The sequence below is a fragment of the Mobula hypostoma genome, chromosome 5 (assembly GCF_963921235.1).
Source record: "Mobula hypostoma chromosome 5, sMobHyp1.1, whole genome shotgun sequence".
Lineage (NCBI taxonomy): Eukaryota > Metazoa > Chordata > Chondrichthyes > Myliobatiformes > Myliobatidae > Mobula > Mobula hypostoma.
This window is the reverse complement of record NC_086101.1, coordinates 159182220-159208585: the sequence shown is the minus strand read 5'-3', so window position 1 is coordinate 159208585 and position 26366 is coordinate 159182220. Positions and strand designations below refer to the sequence as shown.

Below are 26366 nucleotides of genomic sequence, written 5' to 3'. Positions count from 1 at the left end.
TCAATTCAATTCAATATGTTTTAGCTTTCCAATGCCATCCTTGAACACTGCTGTGGCATCAACCAGTACCTTTCTTAATTTACTTTCAGTTGACTCAATTGCAGGGAATGTGGCCTGCAAATGTTGGATGGATCTCCAATCAAATTGCAGTTACGTCAGCCAATCATAACCCCACAATGCTGGACCTCATGTTTTCACCACCCATAAGCCCAACGTGGCATGTTGGTTGTTGTATTTCACTGTTACGAATGTCATTCCCACAGGAATTATCTTTTCTCCTGTTTAAGTTCTTAGTTAGATATCTGCAAACTTCAGTTCAGTACTTGACTTTTATCTTTTTCTCTTCCCTGTGCAGTCATTTATTTTAGTCTGCCTGTCACGCCCTTTGTATGTGTCCAACCTAACTTTACCTTTAAACCTACATTGGTCTAGTGTATGTGAGCCCCTGCTACAACAGTATCACAATTTGTCTGACCAGGCAGGTTTCTGTTTCAACATTGCAATTTTGGTTATGCACACTTTCATTCCTGACTGAAGCTCAATTGTGTCCCTGTCTGCTGTTTCCATTAATACAATAATTTCAACTGTTCTTTTACATATGAGCTGTGCTTCAGTTAGGAGCCATTTTTGAATGCTTCCTTGTAAGAATCCACAATGTGCATCATTAACCCCATCACTGAATTCACAAAACTCAGCTACGCAAGCTGAAATGAACTTCCCTTCCTTTTGATTTTGATTATAAAACCTAAAGTGTTCTGCAATCAACAATGGTTTTGGGTCTAAATGTTCCTGCATTACTTTCATGATAACAGCAAACCTCACTTCGGCTGATTGGGTTGGAGCAGTCAAACTTTTAAGCAAACTCTATGCTTTCCCATGTGTTAGGCTCAGTAAAACTGGTACTTGTTTCTCATTGGCTATTTCATTTGCTTCAAAATATTACTCAGTGTGCTCAGTATACATGAGCCAGTTATCTGTTATGCAATCAAACTCATCTATCTTTCCAATGTAGCCAGCCATTTCTGCTTTTTTAAAAATTGTCACCTGGTACTCATTATTTATGAACCCATGAATTTCAACTACTTTCTGCCCTTTTTTATTTTAACTTAAATGTATTTCTTCTCTCTCCAAAGAAAAAAATGTATGGCACTATCTTTTTTAAGTTGAACATCTCACTGTGCTTCAACCAGAAGGTAGCTGTCTCGGGTTTGTTTTAAAACTTCTTCATTGCCACTGTTATGTTTTGTAACTCCAAAACATAAAACTAATCAAAAGAAAAACACCAAGTCAGGGTACATTTTGTTTCTCTTTACTTTAAGTGAGGCACACACTTATGACTTTGTGGCATAATGACGTATGCAATTCACATATGTTTACATATAACCCATAATGAATTATTTAAATAAGACTGCTTAGTCAAACTATATATTTACAATATTACTCAAATATTACTGAAATATTAAATACATAACAGCACTGATGAAGGCATTATATATTAATGAAAGTATTATTTTTATATTTGTATCCAAAACATTTTGTGATGCTGGATAACTAACTTACCAAATATCTTCTTACCTTTTTATGTGCCTTGGTCTGTTCATCTCCATATTTCTGTACTTCTTTAATTAATTCTTGTAGTTTTCGAACAAGATCTAAATGGCTACCAGCTAATTTCTCAGTGGACAATTTTAAAACATCCCACACTGGTGCAAACGTTCTGAAGGAAAACATGTTATAAAGTGAAAAAACATAGTGGAAGTAGCAGACTGGAAATGGTACCAAACAAGTCAATTCAGAATACCTAACTCTACATCATCTTCTTTGTACTAGACTTCTGAGAGACTTACCCCAGCTGACTGTAATTACTTGTTGTTTTGGCTAATTTGGTCATCGACCTTGAATACATATCTTCTATTGTGACACTGTTTGGGGATTAAAAATCCAAATGTAAGACTTTTATTCAAATATAAAAGAATCTTAAATAATTTCTTGACCATTTCCATGACTGAATTTTCATAGTCTTTCTTTTTACTTCAAAGATTACATAACAATGTAAAATATAAATGTACATTGTTGAAAACTTATTAACATTGAATACAAAAGTGTTTTGATTTATAAATTAACACACCCAGAAGTATTATAGAAGTGAGTAAGCGGGAACAAGGGAATCAAGGAAAAGCTTATTGCTTGTAACAATAGCATATTGCTTGTGCCTTGGTCTGCCCAATGTTAAGCTGGAAAAAACTGTGGTATCAAGTCACCTGAGGAATCATATGCTTGTGACTCCTTATTGGTACCACTGATCAGATGCATGTAAAGATGGGTTAAGTGAAAGAAGTGATTTTAGATATCTGGGAATCTTTATAGGTGATCGGGCAGGGGATAAAAGCAAGGCACTACTATACCATGAACTCAGAGAACATCTCACAGCAAGATTTCTGAAGAAACCTAGGTATGACACACAAGCCAGTCAGGAGTTAACTTGTGGTGAACAGTATTCTTCCATTGATGCAGTGTTTTGAAATATAGGTGGGAAATTTTGAATTTTGTACTGAAGAAGAATAGAAAAGTAGAACTTTTCTTATGGTTAGAAACTGGTAAGGATCTAGATATATATTGCAGGAGAAATAGAAAGTAAATTGCTGACAGCACAATCAAATAAGAACAAATGGAATGTTGGCCTTTATTATCATGGATGGCTCAGGTAAAGGCTGGGTATATTGCTATAAGAGGGAATGATAAGGATTCAAAAACCAGGGTTCCTTGAATGATAAGGGAGACAGAAAACAGAATGAAAAAAAAAGTTATACAATGATGTATTCTTCATATTGTGGAATTCACAATGGCCTTATTAGTCACCTCCAAAACTACAGAGGGGATCTGAGAGGATATTTTTTAAAATACAGAGGGTTGTTGATTTCTTAAAATTATTACCAGAGGAGGTGGTGGAGTCAGATACAAATGCTCAATTAAAGAAACATTTATACAGGAACTTAAATATGCAAAGCATGAAAGGACATAGAGCAGGTAAATGGGACTAGTACAGATGGGCAAGAAGGTTGACATGGGTATGGTGGGATAATGGGCCCACCATATTTATTCATTATTTATTATGTATTGAGTCAATCTGAGAAAGTGATGTAGAGACCAACTATAATGGAATAACTATAATCTTACTGAGTGTTACAGAGATGTTTGTGAAACTAAATCGTGCTTCCAGGGAGAAAATGACTGAGAGTGATGTTGGAATGTGAAGAAATGTTTTCAAAAGTTGCTGGTGATACCAAACTATCGGAGTCTCAAAGCTGAATATATTATCCTGGCTAATTAACTAAAAATATTATTAAAGGATAATGCAAGAAACAACATTCTTACTTTACACAGTGTCAATGACCTAGAACTCACTTGCCTGTACTGGAGGCAGAAGCAGAGAGGTTCAGTTATTTCAAAAGGAAATTCAAGAGGCTCCTCAGTGCATATGGTAGTTTGTTTTTAAACCAAGAAGTAGAGCAGAGTGATGATGGCGCTAAATGGCGACTCCTTTGCTTGCATCTTCAGAAGCAGCTCTATTTCCATCTTTAGTATCTTTATTTTTCCCTTTCAGGGTTCTTTTGAAGACCCTGACCTGGAGTTACACGCCGACTATGGTTCTTTACGGGAATGGGACGTGCTCTCAGGGTTTCATAACTAGCCATTGTTCGGAACGCCAAGAGCTTGGCCTAAAAGTCCAGCTCAGCTTTGGAGGCCTAGGATCCTGGGGCTCTGGAGATGGGCCAATCGAAAGTCAGTGTCACGACAGGAGACCCATGTGTTGTCGAGGGAGTTGGAATATCTACGGCTGTGTGCCCAGATCTTTGGGCACAGAGCTCGAAAAAAGCAATGTAACAGACTTTTAATATCGTAAACCAGTGAGTTGTTTGGTCGGCACAACATTGTGGGCCGAAGGAGTAAAACGTGAAGTCTTTGGGGTAACTGCAAGTCTGTGTCTTTGCTGTTGATTTGCTCATGCTTGAGTGCTCGGTGAAGGATGCTGATTCTTTTTTTTGCCAGTGGGGGGAGCCAGGATTGTTGCTTGCTGCCGCTTATGCGCGAGAGGGAGGAGAGCTGATGGGCGACTTTGGGGTTCTAACATTTAACTGTCATTCATCCTTTGGGGCACTCCTCTGCTTTCGTGGATAGTTGCGAAGAAAAAGCATTTCAGGATGTAGATTGTATATATTTCTCTGACATTAAATGTACCTTTGAAATCTTTGAACAGAATGGGATTGACTAAGTTGCTCAACAGAAAGCCAGGATGGAAATAGTGAATCAAGTAGCCTCCTTTTCTGTTGTAACATCTCCATGATAGCTTAAGTTAAATCTGAGATGGGAAATGCAGATTTGATCACAACATTGCAAGGGAGATGTAAAGTCACAAGAAATTTATGAAAATGTTAGTGAATCCCAAGTATCAGGTATAGTAATAACGTTCAGCAAATACATGCTCAAATTTGGTGATGGTAACCATGATACTACTGGATAATCATATAGAAAAATCTTCTTTATGATATTAGAAAAGGAAATCTGCTCTCCTCATCCAGTCTGACCTTTCTGTGATTCCAGGCTTACAAGACTTATCTGTTGTCTGAAATGTACACAAGGAACTAAGTAAAATTAGAAATTATAAATTAATGATTTCAGGTACTTGTTGGTGCATGATAAAATAGGCCGTAGGCAACATGGTTTCCTTAAGGGAAAAATCTTGCCTGACAGATCTGTTGGAATTCTTTGAAAAAAGTGACAAGTAGTTTAGACAAACGAGAATCAGTAGATGATGCACACTTGGATTTTCAGAACGTCTTTGACAAGGTGCCAGATGAGGCTGTTTAACAAATTAAGAGCCCATGGTATTGCAGGAAAGATAATAGCACAGATACAGCATTGGCTGAATGGCAGGAGGTAAAGAGGTGGGAATAAAGGGAGCCTTTTCTGGTTGGCTGTTGGTGACTAGTGGTGTCCCACGGGGGTCTATGTTGGGACTGTTTCTTTTTACTTTATATGTCAGTGATTTGGATGATGAAATTAATGGCTTTGTGACCAAGTTTGCAGATGACACAAAGATGGGTGAAGGGCTAGGGAGTGTTGAATAAGCAGAGAGGCTACAGAAGGACTTAGACAGCTTAGGAGAATGGGCAAAGAAGTGGGATGGAATATAATGTCAGGAAGTGTAGGGTCATAGAAAGAGAAATAAAAGTTTAGACTATTTTCTAAATGGAGAGAAAATTCAAAAATCTGAGGTGCATAAGGGCATGAGAATCCTCATGCAGAATTCCCGAAGGGTTAATTTGCAAGTTGAGTCAGTGGTGAGGAAGGCAAATGCAATGTTAGCATTCACTTCAAGAGGACTAGAATATAAAAGCAAGGATGTAATGTTGAGACTTTATAAAGCACTGGTGTCGCCTCACTTGGAGTATTCTGAACATCTTTGTGCCCCTTATCTAAGAAAGAATGTGCTGAAATTGAAGAGGTTCAAAGGCAGTTCACGAAAATGATTTCAGGATTGAAATCTTATCATATGAGCAGTGTCTGATGGCTCCCGGCCTTTACTCACTGGAATTCATTAGAATGAGGGGGGATCTCATTGAAATCTATTGAATGTTGAAAGGCCTTGATAGAGTGGATGTGGAGAGAATGGTTCCTATTGTGGGGGAGTCTAAGACCAGAGGACGCAGCCTCAGAATAGAGGGATGTCCATTTAGAACAGATATGAGGAGGAATTTCTTTAGCCAGTGAATGGTGAATCTGTGGAATTAATTGCCACAGGTAGCTGTGGAGGCCAAGTCATTGGGTATACTTAAGGCAGAGGTTGATAGATTCTTGATTAGTCAGGGCATGAAGGGATACAGGCAGAAGCCAGGAGGTTGGGGCCGAGAGGGAAATGGATCACCCATTATCAAATGGCAAAGCAGACTCGATGGGCCAAATGGCCTAATTCAGCTTCTATATCTTATGGTCGTATGGTCTAAATGGGCAACAAATGCAGGCCCTGCCAGCAATGTATATCCCATAAATACATTAAAATTCTAGCCCGCAGACCAAAATAGAGTATGTTTCTAAATATAAATACAGATAAAGAGGAACTTTCCTATCTTAGCTTCATTCAGAAGAATGCAAATGGAACAGAATTACAACATCAAATTTGTCCTTAAATTATTCCAGTACTTTTACTTCAATTACTGGAGATAGGATATTGTATATATATTAATTATAGTGTGCATGGAAAAGGTGGTTCATGGCAAATGGAGGTCAGGAATAAGGAGGTAAAAAGGCAAGGCATGCCAAAGTTGTGCAGCCAGTACCATGAATAGTAAATGAAAATATAAAATCTGAAATAAGAACAGAAAATGCTGTAAACAGTCAGTAGATCAGATAGCATGTGTAAAAAAAGAAATAGTTACTATTTCAGGTCCTAGGCCCCCTGTCTGATAGTAATTGCTTTTCTTTCCAAAAATAGTCCCAGGATTTTCAACATATTAACCCACCAAAGAAAGGCAGAACTGGAAACAGAAGGAGCACGTTGTGGATAAGCAGGAAAGCATCAGGATAGGCAGTATAGCACATACAGTTAAACATAAGGTGATCAAACTGTCTCCTTTTATTATTAGTTGTCACAGTAATAGGGCATAGTATCTGTGAATAGCCTTGTGTATATTGAACTATGTGGGACTCCACTGTTAAGAAATGCAGCAACAAGATGCCATTTTCAAATATCGTCTGAGATGAAATACAGCAAAGACAATATCCAGGTCATTTCAATATCACTGAAAACATATAATATGCTCGAGTGGGAATCATCCTTAGTGTCCCAGAGGAGATATTTATGTTGGGGTGCAACAGCTGACATCTTTTCCATTCCCAACCGTACTTAGGGACCTTGGGCTATATTTCTTCCACACTAAACCTACCCTCTGCTGCCCCAATACCCACCAACATTCCAGGACAACATAGTCTTCACACTCAGTATTCCAATGGGCCACCAACCAATGAAAATATGCAATTTTCACTAATTTTCAACTGAACCAACAAACAGTTATAGGTGCCGGCTGTATATCCATCACTGTTACCATTAGGGTGCAACAGAATTTCTAAGAACACTAACGTTACATGCCAGTCAATCTCAGCTGTTTTAAGGTGCAGTGCATAACACTTACCACTGGGCGGCAATAAGACAAATGTACGTAATTACTGAAACAGAGCAAACCTCTGGTAAAGATTAGTTATTTTTTTTAAAGAGCTTCAGGAATACATAACAGGAGAAAATAAACTATCCAAAAATCTCAAACAAGGAGGACTGTAAAAGAAACCAATTTAAATGGATAATCCAATGTCAAATGACAAAATTTAACACTGAGGACTAAAGAAAGGGAATTAGTGACTGAGGGAAAGACTTAAGGAAAAAAAAAGTAAAACATAGTTTTTCATCTATCAAAACTTTCTCAACAACTCTCATTCTGAAAGAATGACTCATTTTCCAAGAGAACTTAAATATATTCGCTTATACTGTGAACACCTTTGAATGGATTTCTTATACAATAAAGATGAAGGAAGAGGGAAGAAGCCAGAATAAGAAGATGAGGTGAGGGTGGGGGTGGGACGAAGGTGCTCGAGCTAGAAGGTGATAGGCGAAGCCAGGGGAAAGGTAGGTGGGTGAGAGAGGAGGGATGAAGTAAGAAGCTGGGAGGTGAAAGGTAAAAAAAAAGGTAAAGGGCTGAAGAAGGAAGAATCTGATATAAAAGGAGAGTGGACCATAAGAGAAAGGGAAGGAGGAGAGGCACCAGATAGAGGTGATAGGCAGGTGAGGATAAGAGAAGGGGTAAGAGAGGAGCCAGAATTGGGAATCGAGAAAGAGAGAAAAGGGAAGGGGGAGAAACGACTGCAAAGTAGAAAAATTAATGATCATGCCATCAGGTTGGAGGTTACCCAGATGGAAAAGGAGATGTTGTTCCAACCTGAGAAAGGCCTCATCATGGCGGTAGCAGAGGCTATAGACTGACACGTCGGAATGGGAGCGGGGACTGTAATTAAAATAGCTGTCCACCGGGAAATCTCGGTGGTTGCGACTCAGTAAAGATATTTGACAAAGCAGTATCCCAATTTACATCCAATCACACAGATGTACAGGAAGTTGCACCAGCAGCACCAATTATAGCAGATGACTCCAACAAACTTGGGGTAAAAAAAAGTGACAGAACGAAGTGTTCCCCCAATCTATATCAGGTCCCACCAATGTGGAGGAGGCTACACCTGGAGCACTGGATACAGTAGATGACCTTGAATCTCTTGTTTTTACAAATGTATTTTGACTTTCTTGGCAAATTATAAATAGCTAGTTACCTGGATATACACATGATACAGTATATAGATATGCAAGTGAGTGGTACAGCCATAGTTTGATACTATAAAAGGTTCATGAAAAGATCCATGGGATATCCACTGATTGAATGTTATTCCATATCTCAACTTTCTGGGTAGTGATTTGTGAATTACACAAGGACTTACATTCGGTTACCTGAACTATGGTAATGCGAAGATCACCTGTATTTGATCTATCCTAGACTAAAACAATTTTCTCATATACAAATACAAAGACCCTAAACAATATGTTACAGAGCCATAGAGTCATACAGCATGGAAACAAGCCCTTTAGCCCAACTAATCACTGCCAACCAAGATTCCTATCTAAGCTAGTACCATTTGCTTGCAACACACATCAAAGTTGCTGGTGAACGCAGCAGGCCAGGCAGCATCTCTAAGAAGAGGTACGGTCGACGTTTCAGGCCTGACGAAGGGTCTCGGCCTGAAACGTCGACCGTACCTCTTCCTAGAGATACTGCCTGGCCTGCTGCATTCACCAGCAACTTTGATGTGCGTTGCTTGAATTTCCAGCATCTGCAGAATTCCTCTTGTTTACCATTTGCTTGCATTTGGCCCCCATCGCTCTTAACCTCTCCCAGCCATGTACCCGTCAAAATGCTTTTTTAAATGTAGTCACGTAGCATGAAACAAGCCTTTTGACTCTCAAAGTTTGTATGGCCATCCATCACCCATTACCAATAATGTAAATTCGTTTATAGTTCTCACATGTACTGAGGTACGGTGAAAAACTTTGTCTTGCATGCCATCTATACAGACGATTCCATCATATCAGTGCATAACAGTGCACTGTGGTAGTACAAGGGAAAACAGTAACAGAATCCAGAATAAAATGTTACAGTTAGAAAGGAAGTACTGTGGAGGCAAACAATATGGTGAAGTGCCATAATTCGGTAGATCGTGAGAGAGCATTCAGTGTCTTTTACAGTTCCTATAAAAAGTATTCACCCACTCCCCTTGGAAGTTTTCATGTTTTACTGTCTAAGAGCACTGAATCACACTAGATTTAATTTGGCTTTTTTGACACATCAGCAGAAAAAGGCTCTTCTATGTTAAAGTGAAAAAAGATCTCCACAAAGTAATCAAAAATAATTACAAGTATAAAACAGAAAAAATAATTGTACAAGTTTCCACCTCCTTTAATTGACACACCAAATCATCACTGGTGCAGCCAATTGGTTTTAGAAGTCATATAATTAGTTAAATAGAGATCTGTTTTTGGAAACCTGTTTGCAGTCAAGGTGTTTCAATTGATTTTAGTAAAAATACACCTGTATCTGAAAGGTCCAACTGCTGGTGAGTCAGTATCCTGGCAAAAACTGCACCATAAAGATAAAAGAACACTCCAAGCAACTCTGCAAAAAGGTTATTGAAAAGCACAAGTCAGAGATGGATACAAGAAAATTTCCAAGTCACTGAATATCTCTTGAAGTACAGTTAAGTCAATCATCAAGAAACTGAAAGAATATGGCACAGCTGTAAATCTGCCTAGAGCAGGCAGTCCTCAAAAACTGAGTGGCTGTGCAAGAAGGGAACTAGTGAGGGAGGCCACCAAGAGACCTATGTCAACTCTGGAGGAGTTACAAGCTTCAATGGCTGAGATACAAGAGATAGCACATACAACAACTGTTTCCTGGGTGCTTCACCAGTCGCAGCTTTATGAGAGACTAAGAAGGAGAAAGTCGCTGTTGGAAAAAAACTCACATGAAATTTTGGCTAGAAATTGTTGAAGTCAGCTGGAATGAGGTTTTATGGTCTGCTGAAACCAAAACTGAGCCTTTTGCCCATCAGACTAAATGCTATATTTGGTGTAAGCCAAACACCGCACATCATCAAAAACATACCATCCATACCGTGAAGCATGGCGGTGACTGCTTTTTGCTGTGGGGATCCTTCACTGCAGCAGGCCCTGGAAGGCTTGTGAGGGTAGAAGGTAGAAAAAATGCAGCAAAATACAGGGAATTCCTGGAGGAAAACCTGATGCACTCTGCAAGAGAACTGTGACTTGGGAGATTTGTTTTCCAGCAAAACGTTGACCCCAAGCATAAAACCAAAGCTACACAGGAATGGTTTAAAAACAACAAAGATAATATCGTGGAGTGGCTAAGACCTCAATCCAATTGAGAATTTGCGGCTGGACTTGAAAAGGGCTATTCACTCATGATTGCCATGCAATCTGACAGAGCTTGAGCAGTTTTGCGAAGAACCGGGAAAATTGCAGTGTCCAGATGAGCAAAGTTAATACAGAACTATCCACACTTTTTGGCAACTTGAGTTAAATTTGACAGAAAATATGGATTTAAATTGTACAATGGATGTTGATACTGTATAAGGTAGTAAATATTACATTATTGCAAGTCTCATTTCAAACAACTGAAAAATCAATTGCCTGTATTTTCAATTACTTACATTATTTATTCATTGTGGATGCAATGCTGCTTTACATTTTTTTCTTTTACAGAAAATAATTTTTCAATCTTAAATTGATGTTTTAAAGTCTTAAACTTTGGATTTGAACTTTAAATAGGTCTTGAAAACTACCATTCTTCAATAGATTAGCAATGTTCCTAAAAGAAAGAAATACCTCTCTCTAATGAAGTCTGCCAAATCCTTTGTCGATGTTTGACCATGTTTCATATTATGGTAAAGAACATCAAAGCCATTGTTCTTCTCCCCCTGAAAATGATGAAAAACTATTTTAATATTTGAACATGTCATATTTGTGAACAATAAATCATTAAAACAATAATAATATGAAATTATAAGTTTCAGATATTAAAACGATCTAGAGAATGATCCAGTACCTCCCTGTGCAACAGGATCTTTGATTTTTTTACTGACAAGCCCCAGTTAGTACAAACAACAGGAATTCTGCAGATGCTGGAAATTCAAGCAACATACATCAAAGTTGCTGGTGAACGCAGCAAGCCAAGCAGCATCTATAGTCCTGACGAAGGGTCTCGGCCTGAAACGTTGACTGCGCCGCTTCCTATAGATGCTGCTTGGCCTGCTGCGTTCACCAGCAACTTTGATGTATGTTCCCCAGTTAGTACAGATTGGCAACACACTCACCATCAGAACAGGTGAAGCACATCGCTATGTGCTCAGCCACCTACTCTACTCACTTTATATCTATGATTATATGGCTAAGTACACCCCCAATGCTGTATTTAAGTTTGCTGACAACACCACTGTTGTTGGACAAATCAAAGGTGGTGATGAATTAGCATATACAGTTGGGCTAGAAAGTTTGAAAACTCTGTAGAAATCTCTCTATTTCTGCATAAGTATGACCTAAAATATGACCAGATCTTCACAAAAGTCCTAAAACTAGATAAAGAAAACACAAATAAATAAATAACAAAAAAAAACATTAGCAACACACAGAAAATAATGGACTAGTTCTGCCAAAGGGTTTTGGCCTGAAAAGTCTACTGTACTCTTTTTTTCTAGATGCTGCCTGGCCTGCTAAGTTCCTCCAGCATTTTGTGTGTGTTATAGACAATAGGTGCAGCAGTAGGCCATTCGGCCCTTCAAGCCAGCACCGCCATTCGGTGTTGCTCGGATTTCCAGCATCTGCAGACCTTCTCTTGTTTGTGACAAAAAAAATTATACTTGTTCATTTATTTATTGAGAAAAATGATCCAATATTACATTTATTTGTTGGCAAAAGTATGTGAACCTCAGGGATAAAACCTTCTACAAAACCTATTTGGAGTCAGGTGTTCCAATCAATGAGATGAGATTGGAGGTGTGGGTTGTAGAGGTATCCTATAAAAAAGACACAAAGTCAGGTTACTGACAGAACCTGCTCTTCTCAAGGAAGCATTGAATTGAACTGAATTGACTTTATTTCTTACATCCTTCACATACATGAGTAAAAATCTTTACATTACTTCTCTGTCTAAATGTGCAATGTACAATTATAGTAATTTATAAAGATTTATAATAAATAGAACAGTCAATGTAACATAGAATACACTCAAATCAGCATAAGTTAATCAATCTGATGGCCTGGTGGAAGAAGCTGTCCCGAAGCCTGTTGGTCTTGGCTTTTATGCTGCGGTACCATTTCCCTGATGGTAGCTGCTGGAATAGATTGTGGCTGGGATGACTCGGGCCCCCAGTGATCCTGCGGGCCCCTTTTACGCACCTGTCTTTGTAAACGACCTGAATCATGGGAAGTTCACAACTACAGATGCGCTAGGCTGTCCGCACCACTCTCTGCAGAATCCTTCGATTAAGATTAGGAAGGTACAGTTCCCATACCAGGCAGCGATGCTGCCAGTCAGGAAGATGTGTTTATGTGCACCATGCCTCAATCAAAACAACTTTCAGAGGACCTCAGAAGAAAAATTGTAAGAGATGCATGAAGCTGGAAAAGGCTACAAAAGCATTTCTAAAGACCTGAGTGTTCATCAGCCCACAGTAAGAGAAATTGTCTACAAATGGAGGAAACTCATTACTCTTGCTACGCTCCTCAGGAGTGGGCATCCTTCAAAAGTCATACCAGGAGCAGAGCATGCAATGCTGAAGTAGGTGAAAAAGAACCCAAGAGGAACAGCAAAATACCTGCAGAAATCTCTAGAACTTGTTAGTCTCTGTTCATGTGAGCAGAGAAAAACACTGAACAAGAATGATGTTCACGGAAGGACACCACGGAGGAAATCAGTGCTCTCCAAAAAGAATTGCTGCATGCCTCAAGTTGGCAAAAGACCACCTGATGTTCTACAACGCTTCTGGGCAATGTTCGGTGGACAGATGAGACAAAAGTTGAATTTTTTGACAGAAATACACACTGCTATGTTTGGAGGTAAAAGCGCACTGCACATCAATACCAAAACCTCATCCCAACTCATGGTGGAAGGAGCATCATGGTTTGGGGCTGCTTTGTTGCCTCAGGGCCTGGGCAGCTTGCAATCGTTGAGGGAACAATTAATTCAAAATTGTATCAAGACATTTTACAGCAGAATGATAAACATAGAAAACAAGTGCAGGAGTAGGCCATTTGGCCCTTCGAGCCTGCACCACCATTCAGTATGATGATGGCTGATCATCCAACTCAGAACCCTGTACCAGCCTTCCCTCCATACCCCCTGATCCCTTTAGCCACAAGGGCCATATCTAACTCCCTCAAGTAGCAATCCGTCACCTGAAGCTTAATAGAAGTTGGATAACGCAACAAGACAATGATCCGAAAGGCTTATCAAAAACGGTTTTAAAAGAATATTTGTGTTTTGGAAAGTCCGAGTCAAAGTTCTGACCTTAATCCTATAGGAATATTGTGGAAGGACCTGAAGTAAGCAGGTCATGTAAAGAAGCCCACCAACATCCCAGAATTGAAGTAGATTTGTGAGGAGGACTGGCCTAAAATTCCTCCAAGCCAATGTGCAGGACTAATCAACAGTTACTGGTTGAATTTATTGCTGTGCAAGGTGGTCATACCTGTTACTGAAAGCAAAGGTTCACATACTATTTCCAAAAAATACATGTAATATTGGATCATTTTTCCTCACTAAATATATGATCAAGTCTAACGCTTTTGTGTTATTGCTCTAATTGGGTTCTCTTTATCTAGTGTTATTGCTCTAATTGGGTTCTCTTTATCTAGTTTTCGGGCATGTGAAGATCTGATCACATTTTAGGTCATATTTATGCAGAAATTCTACAAGGTTCACAAACTTTCTATCACCACTGTAGGAGGGAGATTAAAAATCTGGTTGAGTGATGCTACAACAGCAATCTCTCTCTTTCAACGTCAGCAAAACCAAAGAGCTGATTATCAATTACAGAAGGAAGAATCCAGGGGTCCATGAACCAGTGCCCATTAGGGGAATGGGTCAAGTAACTTTAAATTCCTTGGAATTAACATATCAGAATATCTGTTCTGAACCAGCACAAAGAAGGTCCAACAGCAGTTCTACTTCCTCAGAAGTTTGTGTAGATTTGGCATGTCATCAAAAACTTTCACCAACTTCTATAGATGCAGTCAAGAGTATCCTGACTGGTTGAATCTCGGCCTGCTATTGAAACACCAGTGCCCATGAACAAAATAGACGACAGAAAGTGGTGGATACAACCCAGCTAAGTCCTCCCCACCACTGAAAACACTTATATAAAGCACTCGTACACGAAAGCAACATCCATCATCAAAATCCCCCATCATCCAGACCATGCACGCTTCCTAGTGGTACCCTCAGGCAGATGGTACAGAAGCCTTAGGTTCCACACCACCAGGCTCAGGAACACTTAATACCCTACCACCAACAGCCTCCTGAACCGACATGATTAACTTCAATCACCATTACTCTCACCTGAACCTACACTTACAGATTCACTTTCAAGGACTCTTTACACGTCCTTGGTATTATTTATTTACACAATGGTTATTTGTCAGTCTGTCTGATTAAGTATAGTTTTTTGTAAATTCTACTGTGCTTCTTTTCTTTGCCTGTAAACACCTGAAGGAAATGAATCTCAAGGTAGTATATGGTAACATATATGAAGTTTGACATATATAAATTTACTTTGAACTTTAGACTGCAAGTTTTAAATAACATTTTCAAATATTGCATTCTACGTTCAAATTCTTTTAGGGAAAATATACAGAAAAAGTGCACTGAATTTAATCACCAGCACTCAGACAAAAACAGAGTTATTTAGCCTGAACTTATTTGGCAATTATTTTGTTGGGTGCATTGATGTATTTCCAAGAGCAGAAACTTGCTGCAACTTCCCAGAATTCACACTGGGGAATCTGCTCATAGAGCCTGCAACAAACGGACTTTAACTATTTACTTGAGTGCACTGCAAGGAAAGAAAATCGCAACTCACATTCAAATATTTATATTTGTTGCAATTGCCATGATGTTAATAATTTTTGAAAAGTGTGCTAGGAAACACCTTGGATTGGTGATGGAGGAGAGAGTATGGGGGTAGGGTAGGAGGAGTAGAGAGAGAGAGCATAAGTCAGGAAAGAATAATATGAATGTGTGGATACTCTATGGCAGAGTGCAAGGGTGAGAGTGTAAAGGCCTATTCTGAAGGATGTAAACAATTACATAGCATTGTTTGAAAAAGAGTGGTGGTTCTTTCACAGAATCTTTGCTAATATACTATATCTTAAGCAACACAAGAAAAACATGAAATAAAATAGAAAATACAGGAAACAATCAGCAGTTCACCATCTGCGGAAAGAGAAGGTTAATGTTCCATGGTTGAAGACTTTTCATCAGAACTAGGAAAGAAAGTAAAGCAAATTAAGCCTGTTATTCTTGTCACACAGATGCTGCCTGACCAGATGCATATTTCCAGCATTTTCTGCTATTACCCCAAATTACTGTATTGTGAGAACTAGGGAAATCTATATAATATAGTCAAGTTGGAAGCCATGCTATTATCTGTCCTGCTGCTTTTTTCTCCCGTCTTCTTCCAAATTCCCAGCATTTCCATTCCGCTGCCCTACTTCATTTTGGGAGATTTTAACAAGGCCAGTCTGAAAAACTCACGAAACAATTACCATCAACAGATCACTTACCATACCAGAGGAAACAACACACTGGGCCATTGTTACGCCACCATCAAGAATGCCTACCGTGCTATTCCACGCCCTCACTTCGGGAAGTCTGATCACCTAGCTGTACTCCTACTCCCTGAGTATAGGTAGACACTGAAGACTGCAGCACCAGTAGTGAGGACCAAGAAGGTTTGGACAAGGGAAGCACAGCAGCATCTACAGGACTGCTTTGAATCGGTGGACTGGACTGTATTCAGGGATTAATCTTTGAATCTGGATGAGTATGCTGCAGTTGTTACCAACTTCATTAAAACCTGTGTGATGTGTGTGTGCCCACAAAGACAATGTACATTCCCAAACCAAAAGCCGTGAATGAACCAGGAGGTATGTTGTCTGCTGAAGGCTAGATCTGTGCCATTCAAGTCTGGCAACCCAGGCCTGTACCAGAAAACCAAGTATGATTTGCGAAGGGCTATGTCAAGGTCAAAGAGACAATTTCAAATGAGGTTGGAAGCGATATCAGATGCACGGCAAATCTGGCAGGGATGAAAAACATTACTTCCTACAAAGCGAAACTCAATAGTATGAATGGCAGCAATGCTTCACTACCAGATGAGCTCAATGCACTTTGAAAAGGAGAACACAACTACAGCTGTGAAGATGCCTGTGATCTCTGTCTCAGAGGCCGATGTTAGACTGTCTTTAAAGAGAGTGAACCTTTATAAGGCAGAAGGTCCCGATAGAGTACCTGGTAAGGCTCTGAAAATCTGTGCCAACCAACTAGCGGGAGTACTCAAGGACATTTTCAACGGGCAGAAGTTCCTACTTGCTTCAAAAAGGCAACAATTATATCAATGCCAAAGAAGAATAATGTGGGCTGCCTCAATGACTATCGCCCAGTAGCACTCACTTCACAGTGATGAAATGCTTTGAGAGATTGGTTATGAATAGACTGAACTCCTGCCTCACAGAGGACCTGGACCCATTGCAATTTGCCTATCATCACAATAGGACAACGTCAGACGCATCTCAATGGCTCTCCACACGGCTTTAGACCACCTAGACAACACAGGCACCTACGTCAGGATGCTGTTCATCGACTATAGCTCAGCATTTAATACCATCACTCCCATAATCCTGATTGAGAACTTGCAGAATCTGGGCCTCTGTACCTCCCTCTGCAATTGGATCCTCGACTTCCTAACTGGAAGACCCAGTCTGTGTGGATTGTTGATAACGTATCCACCTCGCTGACAATCAACACTGGCGCACCTCAGGGGTGTGTGCTTAGCCCACTGCCCTCCTCTCCGTATACACATGACTTTGTGGCTAGGCATAGCTCAAATACCATCTACAAATTTGCTGACGATACAAGCATTGTTGGTAGAATCTCAGGTGGTGACGAGAGGGCATACAGGTGTGAGATATGCCAACTAGTGAAATGGTGCCGCAGCAACAACCTGGCACTCAGCGTCAGTAAAACGAAAGAGCTGATTGCGGACTTCAGGAAGGGTAAGACGAAGGAACACATACCAATCCTCATAGAGGGATCAGAAGTGGAGAGAGTGAGCAGCTTCAAGTTCCTGAGCGTCAAGATCTCTGAGGATCTAACGTGGTCCCAACATATCCATGTAGTCATAAAGAAGGCAAGACAGCGGCTATACTTTATTAGGAGTTTGAAGAGATTTAGCTATTCAACAAATACACTCAAAAACTTCTAGTTGTACCATGGAGAGCATTCTGACGGGTGGCATCACTGTCTGGTATGGAGGGGCTACTGCACAGAACCGAAAGAAGCTGCAGAAAGTTGTAAATCTCGTCAGCTCCATCTTGGGCACTAGCCTACAAAACACCCAGGACATCTTTCAGGAGCGGTGTCTCAGAAAGGTAGCATCCATTATTAAGGACCTCCAGCACCCAGGGCATGCCCTTTTCTCACTGTTACCATCAGGTAGGAGGTACAGAAGCCTGAAGGCACACACTCGGTGATTCAGCTACAACTTCTTCCCCTCTACCATCTGATTCCTAAATGGACATTGAAGCTTAGGACACTACCTCACTTTTTTTAATATACAGTATTTCTGTTTCTGCATTTAAAAAAAAATCTATTCAATATACATAATTGATTTACTTGTTTATTTATTATGTTCTATTTTTTTTTCTCTCTCTCTGCATTGAACTGCTGCTGCTAAGTTAACAAATTTCATGTCACATGCCGATGATAATAAACCTGATTCTAATTCTGAAAGACCTCCTGCCCTAACAGTTCGGGAATGGTTTACCTACCTCTAGATTAAGAGACCCACATTGACCATGTTTAACTATCAGGCGTGAAGTTAGTATCTCACCGTTATGAAACTAATGAAGTTGTCTTTCTCCAAAACAAGATTAATGATTTAACACAAAAACATCAAGGACTCTTAATGTTAATGGAACAATTTAGTGCATTAGCAGAAAAAGCAAAGGACAATGTGAATTGACAAAACAACCTAAAGTTCTGTGCTGCAACCAACCCTGGATCAAGGTCTCGGAGAATATACCATGACTGTCACACACTCTATGAAAACAGTCAAAAATGAATGTGTCCTCACAAAATTTAGATGAGCTTAAAGACATTCCCCAACCAGAAGCACTGGATGAACCATGAGATCCGCAGTCTATTGAGGGCCAGATCAGTGGCATTCAGGTCTGGCGCCAAATAAAATACAAGAGGTTCAGTTACGATCTCCAGAAGGCTATTTTGTATGCAAAGTGGCAATTCCAGACTGAACATGAATCACTGAAGGATGCTCAACAGCTGTGGCAGGACTTGAATCATCTCCTATAAAGTGTAACCAAGCGACGAAACTGAAAACAAGATTTCACTCCCAGATGAGCTCAGTGCCCTTTATGCTCATTTTGACTGTCAAAACATGAAAGCACCTTCACAAACTCCCACAGTCCCTGATAACCCTGAAATTTTAGTCTCTGAGTGACATGAGAGTATCCTTCAAGAGGGTGAACCCACAGAAAGCAGCAGGCCCAGACTGAGTACCTGGCTGAGTACTAAAGACCTGTGCTTATCAACTAGCTGGAGTATTCACTGATATAAGATCTTAAGACCTTAAGGTACAAGAGCAGAATCAAGAATCTATCAACCTCTGCCTTAAATACAGTATATCCAATGACTTGGCTTGCATAGCCACCTGGGGCAACAAATTCCACAGATTTACCACTCTCTGGCTAGAGAAATTCCTTCTTATCTCCACTCTAAATGGACGTCCCAATATTCTGAGGCTGTGTCCTCTGTTCTTAGACACTCCCACCACAGGAAACATCATCTTCACCTCCACTCTATTTTAAAACCTCTCACCTCTGCAGTCTGAAGTATCCGCCTCTTTCAAGTAGGCGTCAGTTATACTGGTGCCTACGAAGGACTTGGTAACCTGCCCCAGTGACTATTGTACAGTAGCACTTATATCCAATGTGATGAAGTGCTTTGAAAGGTTGGTGATGAAACACATCAACTCCTGCCTCAGAAGTGATTTGAATCTGCTCCAGTTGTCTACTGTCACAAAAGGTCAACAGAAGATGCTCTTCACTCAACCCTGGAACATTTGGACAGCAAAGATACATACATCAGGATGCTCTTCATTGACTACACCTTGGCATTCGGTACTATCATCCCCTCAAAATTAATTAATAAGCTTCAAGAACTTGGTCTCAATACCTACTTGTGCAACTGGATCCTCGATTTCCTCACTTGTAGAATCCAGTCAGTTCAAATTGGCAACAGCATCTCCTCCGGAATCTCCATCAGCACAGATGCACCACAAGGCTGTGTGCTTAGTCCCCTGCTTTATTTGCTTTATACTTATGACTGTGAGGCTAAACACACTAAGCACAACTCCAATGCCATATTTAAGTTTGCTGACAATATCACTATCATTGGCTGAAGTAAAGGTGGTGACAAATCAGCATATAGGAGGGAGATTGAAAATCTGGCTGAGTGGTGCCACAACAACAACCTCTTACTCAATAGCAACAAAACCAAGAAGCTGATAATTGACGATAGGAAGAAGAAATAATAAGTCCATGAGCCAGTCCTTATTGGGGGATCAGAGATGGAAAGGGTCAGATTCTTCAAATTCCTTGGTGTTAACATTTTAGAGGATCTGTTCTGGGTCCAGCATTTAAATGTTATTATGAATTAAGCATGGCAGTGCCTCCACTTTCTTAGAAGTTTGCAAAGAATCAGCAAATCATCTTAAACTTTGATAAACTTCTATAGATGTGCTGTGGGAAATATACTGTCTGGTTGCATCATGGTCCAGTATGGAAAGACCAATACCATGCAAAAAGAAGTGGAACCAACTATCTATCACGGGTAAAGCCCTCCCCACCACTTAGCACATCTACACGGAGTGCTGTCGCAGGAAAGCAGCGTTCATCATCAAGGATCGTCGTTCATCATCAAGGATCTTCATTCATCCTCTTACTTTTACCATCAGGAAGTAGGTACAGTAGCCTCAGGATCCACACCACCAAGCTCAGGAACAGTTATTAACACTTAACCATCAGGCTTTTAAAACAGAGTGGATAACTTCACTTGCCTCATTGCTGAATGCTCCCACAACCTATGGACGCACTTTCAAGGACTCTTCATTTCATGTTTTCAATATTTACTGCACATTTATTTGTTATTTTATTATTTCTTTTTTCCTCTCTTTCTTTTTGTATTTGTACAGTTTGTTGTCTTTTGTACATTGGTCATTTGTCTGTCCTGTTGGGTGTGGTCTTTCTTTCTTTTTAAATCTTTTTATTGAGTAAGTATACAAAAAAGGTAAGCCATATAAACATTAATACAATGTTAAAGTATAATAAAATTCCAAAAGATAACAATACCAAAAAGAAAATACTACAAACAATGTAATTTAAGCATAAGAAACCAAGATAACATAATAGTATACTAGATTTTATATATATCAATGGAAAAAAAGAAAAAAAAAACCCCAAAAAAAAAACCCACCGTGCAACTAACTAAAAGCAAAGCAAAGCAATGGGCTAACTTGAAACCAAACAGAGTTAAACTTAAAATCACGTCCTCAATCCCGACCTCCATTAAAACAGTGAAGAGAAAACAAGAAGGGTAAATATTACATTAAATGAAAATATCGAATAAAAGGTCCCCAAATCTGTTCAAATTTAAATGAAGAATCATAAAGGTTACTTCTAATTTTCTCCAGATTCAAACATAAAATCGTCTGAGAAAACCAAAAAAAGGTAGTTGGAGCATTAAGCTCTTTCCAATGTTGTAAAATACATCTTTTCGCCATTAAAGTAAGAAATGCAATCATTCTACGGGCTGAAGGGGAAAGATTACTAGAAATTTTAGGTAGTCCAAAGATAGCAGTAATAGGGTGAGGAGAGATATCTATATTTAATACCTTAGAAATAATATTGAAAATATCTCTCCAAAAAGTTTCCAAAGTAGGGCAAGACCAAAACATATGAGTTAAAGAGGCTATCTGCCCCGAACATCTATCACAGAAAGGATTAATATGCGAGTAAAAACGCGCTAACTTATCTTTGGACATATGTGCTCTATGAACCACTTTAAATTGAATTAGGGAATGTTTAGCACAAATAGAGGAAGTATTAACTAATTGTAAAATCTGCCCCCAATCATCCACAGAAATGGTAAGCCCCAATTCCTGTTCCCAATCTACCCTAATCTTATCAAATGGAGCTTTCCTAAGTTTCATAATAATATTATAAATCATAGCCGATGCACCTTTCTGACATGGATTAAGGTTAATTATCGAATCTAAAATATATATAGGAGGAAGCATTGGAAAGGAAGTAAGTATAGTACTTAGGAAATTTCTAACTTGTAAATATCTAAAAAAATGTATTCTTGATAAGTTATATTTATTAGATAATTGTTCAAAAGACATAAGGGAACCATCTAAAAATAAATCCAAAAACCGTAAAATACCCTTAGTCTTCCAAGTTTGAAAAGCGCGATCCGTAAAAGAGGGAGGAAAAAATATGTTACCTAAAATAGGAATCGCTAACCCGAATTGATTAAGATCAAAAAATTTTCTGAATTGAAACCAAATGCGCAAAGCATATTTAACTATCGGGTTAGAGACCTGCTTAAGACGTTTCGAATCAAAAGGAAGAGAGGAACCTAAAATAGAACCAAGTGTATAACCCTGAACAGATTGTAATTCCAATGCTACCCATTTAGGAATAAATAGTATGTCCCGGTCAAGTAACCAAAATTTCATATGTCGAATATTAATAGCCCAATAATAAAATCTAAAGTTAGGTAATGCTAAACCTCCATCTCTCTTAGCTTTCTGTAAATGTATTTTACCCAGTCTCGGATTCTTGTTCTGCCAAATAAATGAAGAAATTTTAGAGTCAACTTTATCAAAAAAAGATTTAGGAACGAAAATTGGTAATGCCTGAAACACATATAAAAATTTTGGCAAAAAAAACATCTTAACTGCATTAATACGACCAATCAAAGTTAAATATAAGGGAAACCATTTAGATGAAAGTTGAGTAATATGGTCTATTAATGGTAAAAAGTTAGTCTTAAATAAATCTTTATGTTTACAAGTAATTTTAATCCCAAGATATGAAAAGTAATTATTAATCAATTTAAATGGAAATTTATAATATAAGGGAAGATGTTTATTAATCGGAAAAAGTTCACTCTTACTAAGATTTAATTTATAACCTGAGAAAAGACCAAATTGTGCTAATAACTCTAAAACAGCAGGAATGGATCTCTCAGGATTAGAAATATATAAAAGTAAATCATCAGCATAGAGTGATAATTTATGGGACTTTAATCCCCGAGTTATCCCAGTAATATTTAAAGATTCTCGAATAGCAATTGCAAGAGGTTCTAATGCAATATCAAATAATAGGGGACTAAGAGGACAGCCTTGTCGAGTACCACGAAAGAGAGGAAAAAAAGGTGAGTTTAAGGAGTTAGTACGAACCGAGGCTACAGGGGAGTAATATAACAGTTTAATCCAGGATATAAATTTCAAGCTAAAATTAAACATTTCAAGCACCTTAAATAAATAAGGCCATTCTACTCTATCAAAAGCTTTCTCGGCATCTAAAGAAATAACACACTCAGGAACATTTTGTGAGGGAGTATAAACGATATTTAACAATGTACGAATATTATAAAAAGAGTAACGACCTTTAATAAAACCCGTTTGGTCTTCCGAAATAATAGAAGGAAGTACTTTTTCTAGTCTATTTGCTAATAACTTAGAAAAAACTTTAGAATCAACATTTAATAAAGATATTGGTCTATAAGATGCACATTGAGCAGGGTCTTTATCCTTCTTTAGTATTAAAGAAATTGATGCTCTATTAAAAGATTCCGGAAGTTTACCAAGTTTCAAAGAAGCCTCAAAAACCTTATAGAGCCAAGGAATCAATAAAGAAGCAAAACATTTATAAAATTCAACGGTAAACCCATCAGGGCCAGGAGCTTTCCCCAGATTCATAGAAAAAATAACATTCTTAATCTCATCCATTGTAATGGAAGTATCTAATAAAGAAGACATATCCTGTGAAATCAGAGGGAAGTCTAACTTATCTAAAAAATCATTCATATATTTAGAATCTCGAGGAGACTCTGATTGGTATAAAGAAGAATAAAAATCACAAAAGGTTTGATTAATCCCCACATGATCCAATATCAATCGATCATTTTGGTTATAAATCTGATTGATTTGAGATTTAACATAATTAGATTTCAATTGATTAGCCAGCAGCTTGCCAATTTTATCACTGTGAACATAAAAATCACTTCTTGTTTTCTTTAATTGGTTTACAATCGAGGACGAGAGTAGTAAACTGTGTTCCATTTGAAGTTCAGTTCTTTGTTTGTATAGCTCCTCAGAAGGAGCCATAACATATTTCTTATCAATTTCTTTAATCTTGTCCACAATTACCATCTCCTCCTGCTTCTGTTTCTTCCTCAAAGCAACGGAATACGAAATAATCTGACCCCGAATATAGGCTTTAAAAGTGTCCCAAAGAGTGTTAACCGAAATATCTTCTGTATGGTTAATTGTAAAAAAAAGCTCAATCTGTTCATTCATAAAATTAACAAAGTCCGAGTCCTGAAGCAACAGCGAATTAAAACGCCATTGTCTATTGTTTGATATATTGGCCATAATTTTAATAGAAAGCTTAAGTGGAGCATGATCCGAAATGGTTATAGAATCATAATCACATTTAATCACTGAAGGAATGAGACGAGAATCAATGAAAAAATAATCAATTCTTGAATAGGAATGATGAACATGTGAAAAGAAGGAAAAATCTTTTTCCTGAGGATGCAGAAAACGCCAAATGTCCGTCGACCCAGAATCAGAAAGGAAAAAATTAATCAAATTTGCAGATTTATTAGGTAAAGTCCGTAAAGGAGCCGAACGGTCCAAAGCTGGAGATAAACAGGTATTAAGATCTCCGCCCCAAATCAATGAAAACTCGTTCAAATTCGGAAACTGATCAAACAATGATTTATAAAATTCCGGACAATCCATATTAGGAGCATAAACATTAACCAAAACTACTTTTTTATTAAATAATAAACCACTAACCAATAAAAATCTACCATTCGGATCAGAGATAATATCCTGTTGTATAAAAGTAACTGAGGAGTCTATAAAAATAGAGACGCCTCGAATCTTAGCATTGGAGTTCGAATGAAATTGTTGTCCCTTCCAAAATTTGAAAAAACGTAGTCTGTCCCCCCTCCGTACATGGGTCTCTTGTAAAAATAAAATTTGTGCTTTAAGTCTCCGGAACACTTTAAAAACTTTTTTCCTTTTAATAGGATGATTAAGACCATTAGTATTCCAGGAGACAAAATTAATAATAGACTCCATAAATCCTAAAGTCAACCCATAACAAGGAGGATTGACAATAGGCGCGACCCACAGACCCGGAGAGGAAACAGAACATACAAAAGATACCGGGGAAAAGGACGTAACCAATACTTCAATAATGTATATAGCCCAAAGAGAAACAAACTAAAACGTGAAGCCCCTCCCACCGCCCCCCACCCCAGGACCCCAAGGCGAAATCTAAAGCAGACCCGCCAGAAAGAAGCAAGCGCTAAAACTACCCCCATGACTTCCGGTATACGCTCCCTAAAAAAAAGGTATAAATATGAAAAGGATCAGCTAATTGTAAAACAGTAAAAAAAATAAGTAAAAAAAAGTTAGCTCAATTAAAATACACACAGAACAGAACAAAAGCCGGAAAGTATATATTAAAAAAAACCACAATAAACCTCAAACTCATGAATAGACACAGCAACAAAAAAAATAGGATTATTAACATAAAATGATTATAAAAAGCAAAACAGAATAAAATTTAAAAAAAACTACAAAATTTAAGGCCGCACAGGAAATACGTAAGATGACAAAAGGGAAGTAACCACCCAGAATCCCCTGGGAAAAGAAAGAAATGACGCAGTTAAAAAGAAAGTTTAGCAGCCATATTAAGAAATCGAAAGTAAACTTTTCTGCCCAAATAGGGCACAGAAAAGTTAAAACCAACCAATTCACAGCCTCCGATCAACGGAGAAAATTAAAAAAAGGCAATTAAGATGTTGAAGATGAAAGTTGATCCAGATAACTCTGGGCATCCGATGGAGAATCAAAAAAACGAAGAGCTCCATCTAACATGCGAATCCTTAGACGTGCAGGGTACAGCAGCGCTGGTCTTAAATCCATCTTATAGAATTCCGACATCACGGATCTGTAACGGACCCGTTGGTCCCAGATTGGTTTACTGAAATCTTCCACGAATCGGAACTTAAGATCCGAAAAATCAATGAAACCTTTAGATCGAGCGAATCGAAACAGTCTCTCCTTATCTTGAAAGTAATGAAAACGTAAGATAACATGCCTAGGTCTATCTGACCTAGACGAGTATGATGGGATTCTGTGAACACGATCCAGTAGCGGTGGTTGGTCAGGAAATACAGTAGGGAATGCATCTTTTAAAAGTTGGGAGAAATATTTCATAGGGTTGTTAGCTTCCACGGCTTCCCTGACGCCAATCATTCGTAAATTCTGCCGTCGCATTCTAGATTCCAAGTCAGAGTTTTTAAAAGTCAAAAAGTCAAGTTTCTTCTTCATTACATTAATTGTTTCTTCGACTTTCCCCATCTTAAGCTCACTTTGTTGCGCGGATTTTTGAAGACCAGATATAGCCGACTGATGTTCCGCAATACATGTTTGCATCTTATCAATTAAATCGGCAATTTTCTGGAACTTAGTTGAGATTTCCATATGAATCAGGTCTTTAACAAAGCCCATAATTTCTGTACGAATCATCTCCCTAACAGAGGTTGAAATTTCCCTCTGAATTAACTCCGATATAGCTTCCAAAGTCACCGGTGATT

The 26366-nt window shown here is 38.6% G+C and overlaps 1 protein-coding gene across 3 annotated transcripts in view; it reads right to left on the bottom strand.

The window, feature by feature from the left end:
• The window catches only part of fcho2 (FCH and mu domain containing endocytic adaptor 2), a 223789-nt gene that overhangs the window by 171843 nt on the left and 25580 nt on the right, over positions 1 to 26366 (bottom strand). For all 3 annotated transcript variants that reach the window (XM_063049223.1, XM_063049225.1, XM_063049224.1), the window contains exons 2-4: positions 10997 to 11088; positions 1848 to 1922; positions 1576 to 1717 (exon numbers count right to left, since the gene is read on the bottom strand). In XM_063049223.1, the coding sequence (XP_062905293.1) occupies positions 1576 to 1717; positions 1848 to 1922; positions 10997 to 11088 (309 nt within the window). The remainder of the gene's footprint in view (positions 1 to 1575; positions 1718 to 1847; positions 1923 to 10996; positions 11089 to 26366) is intronic.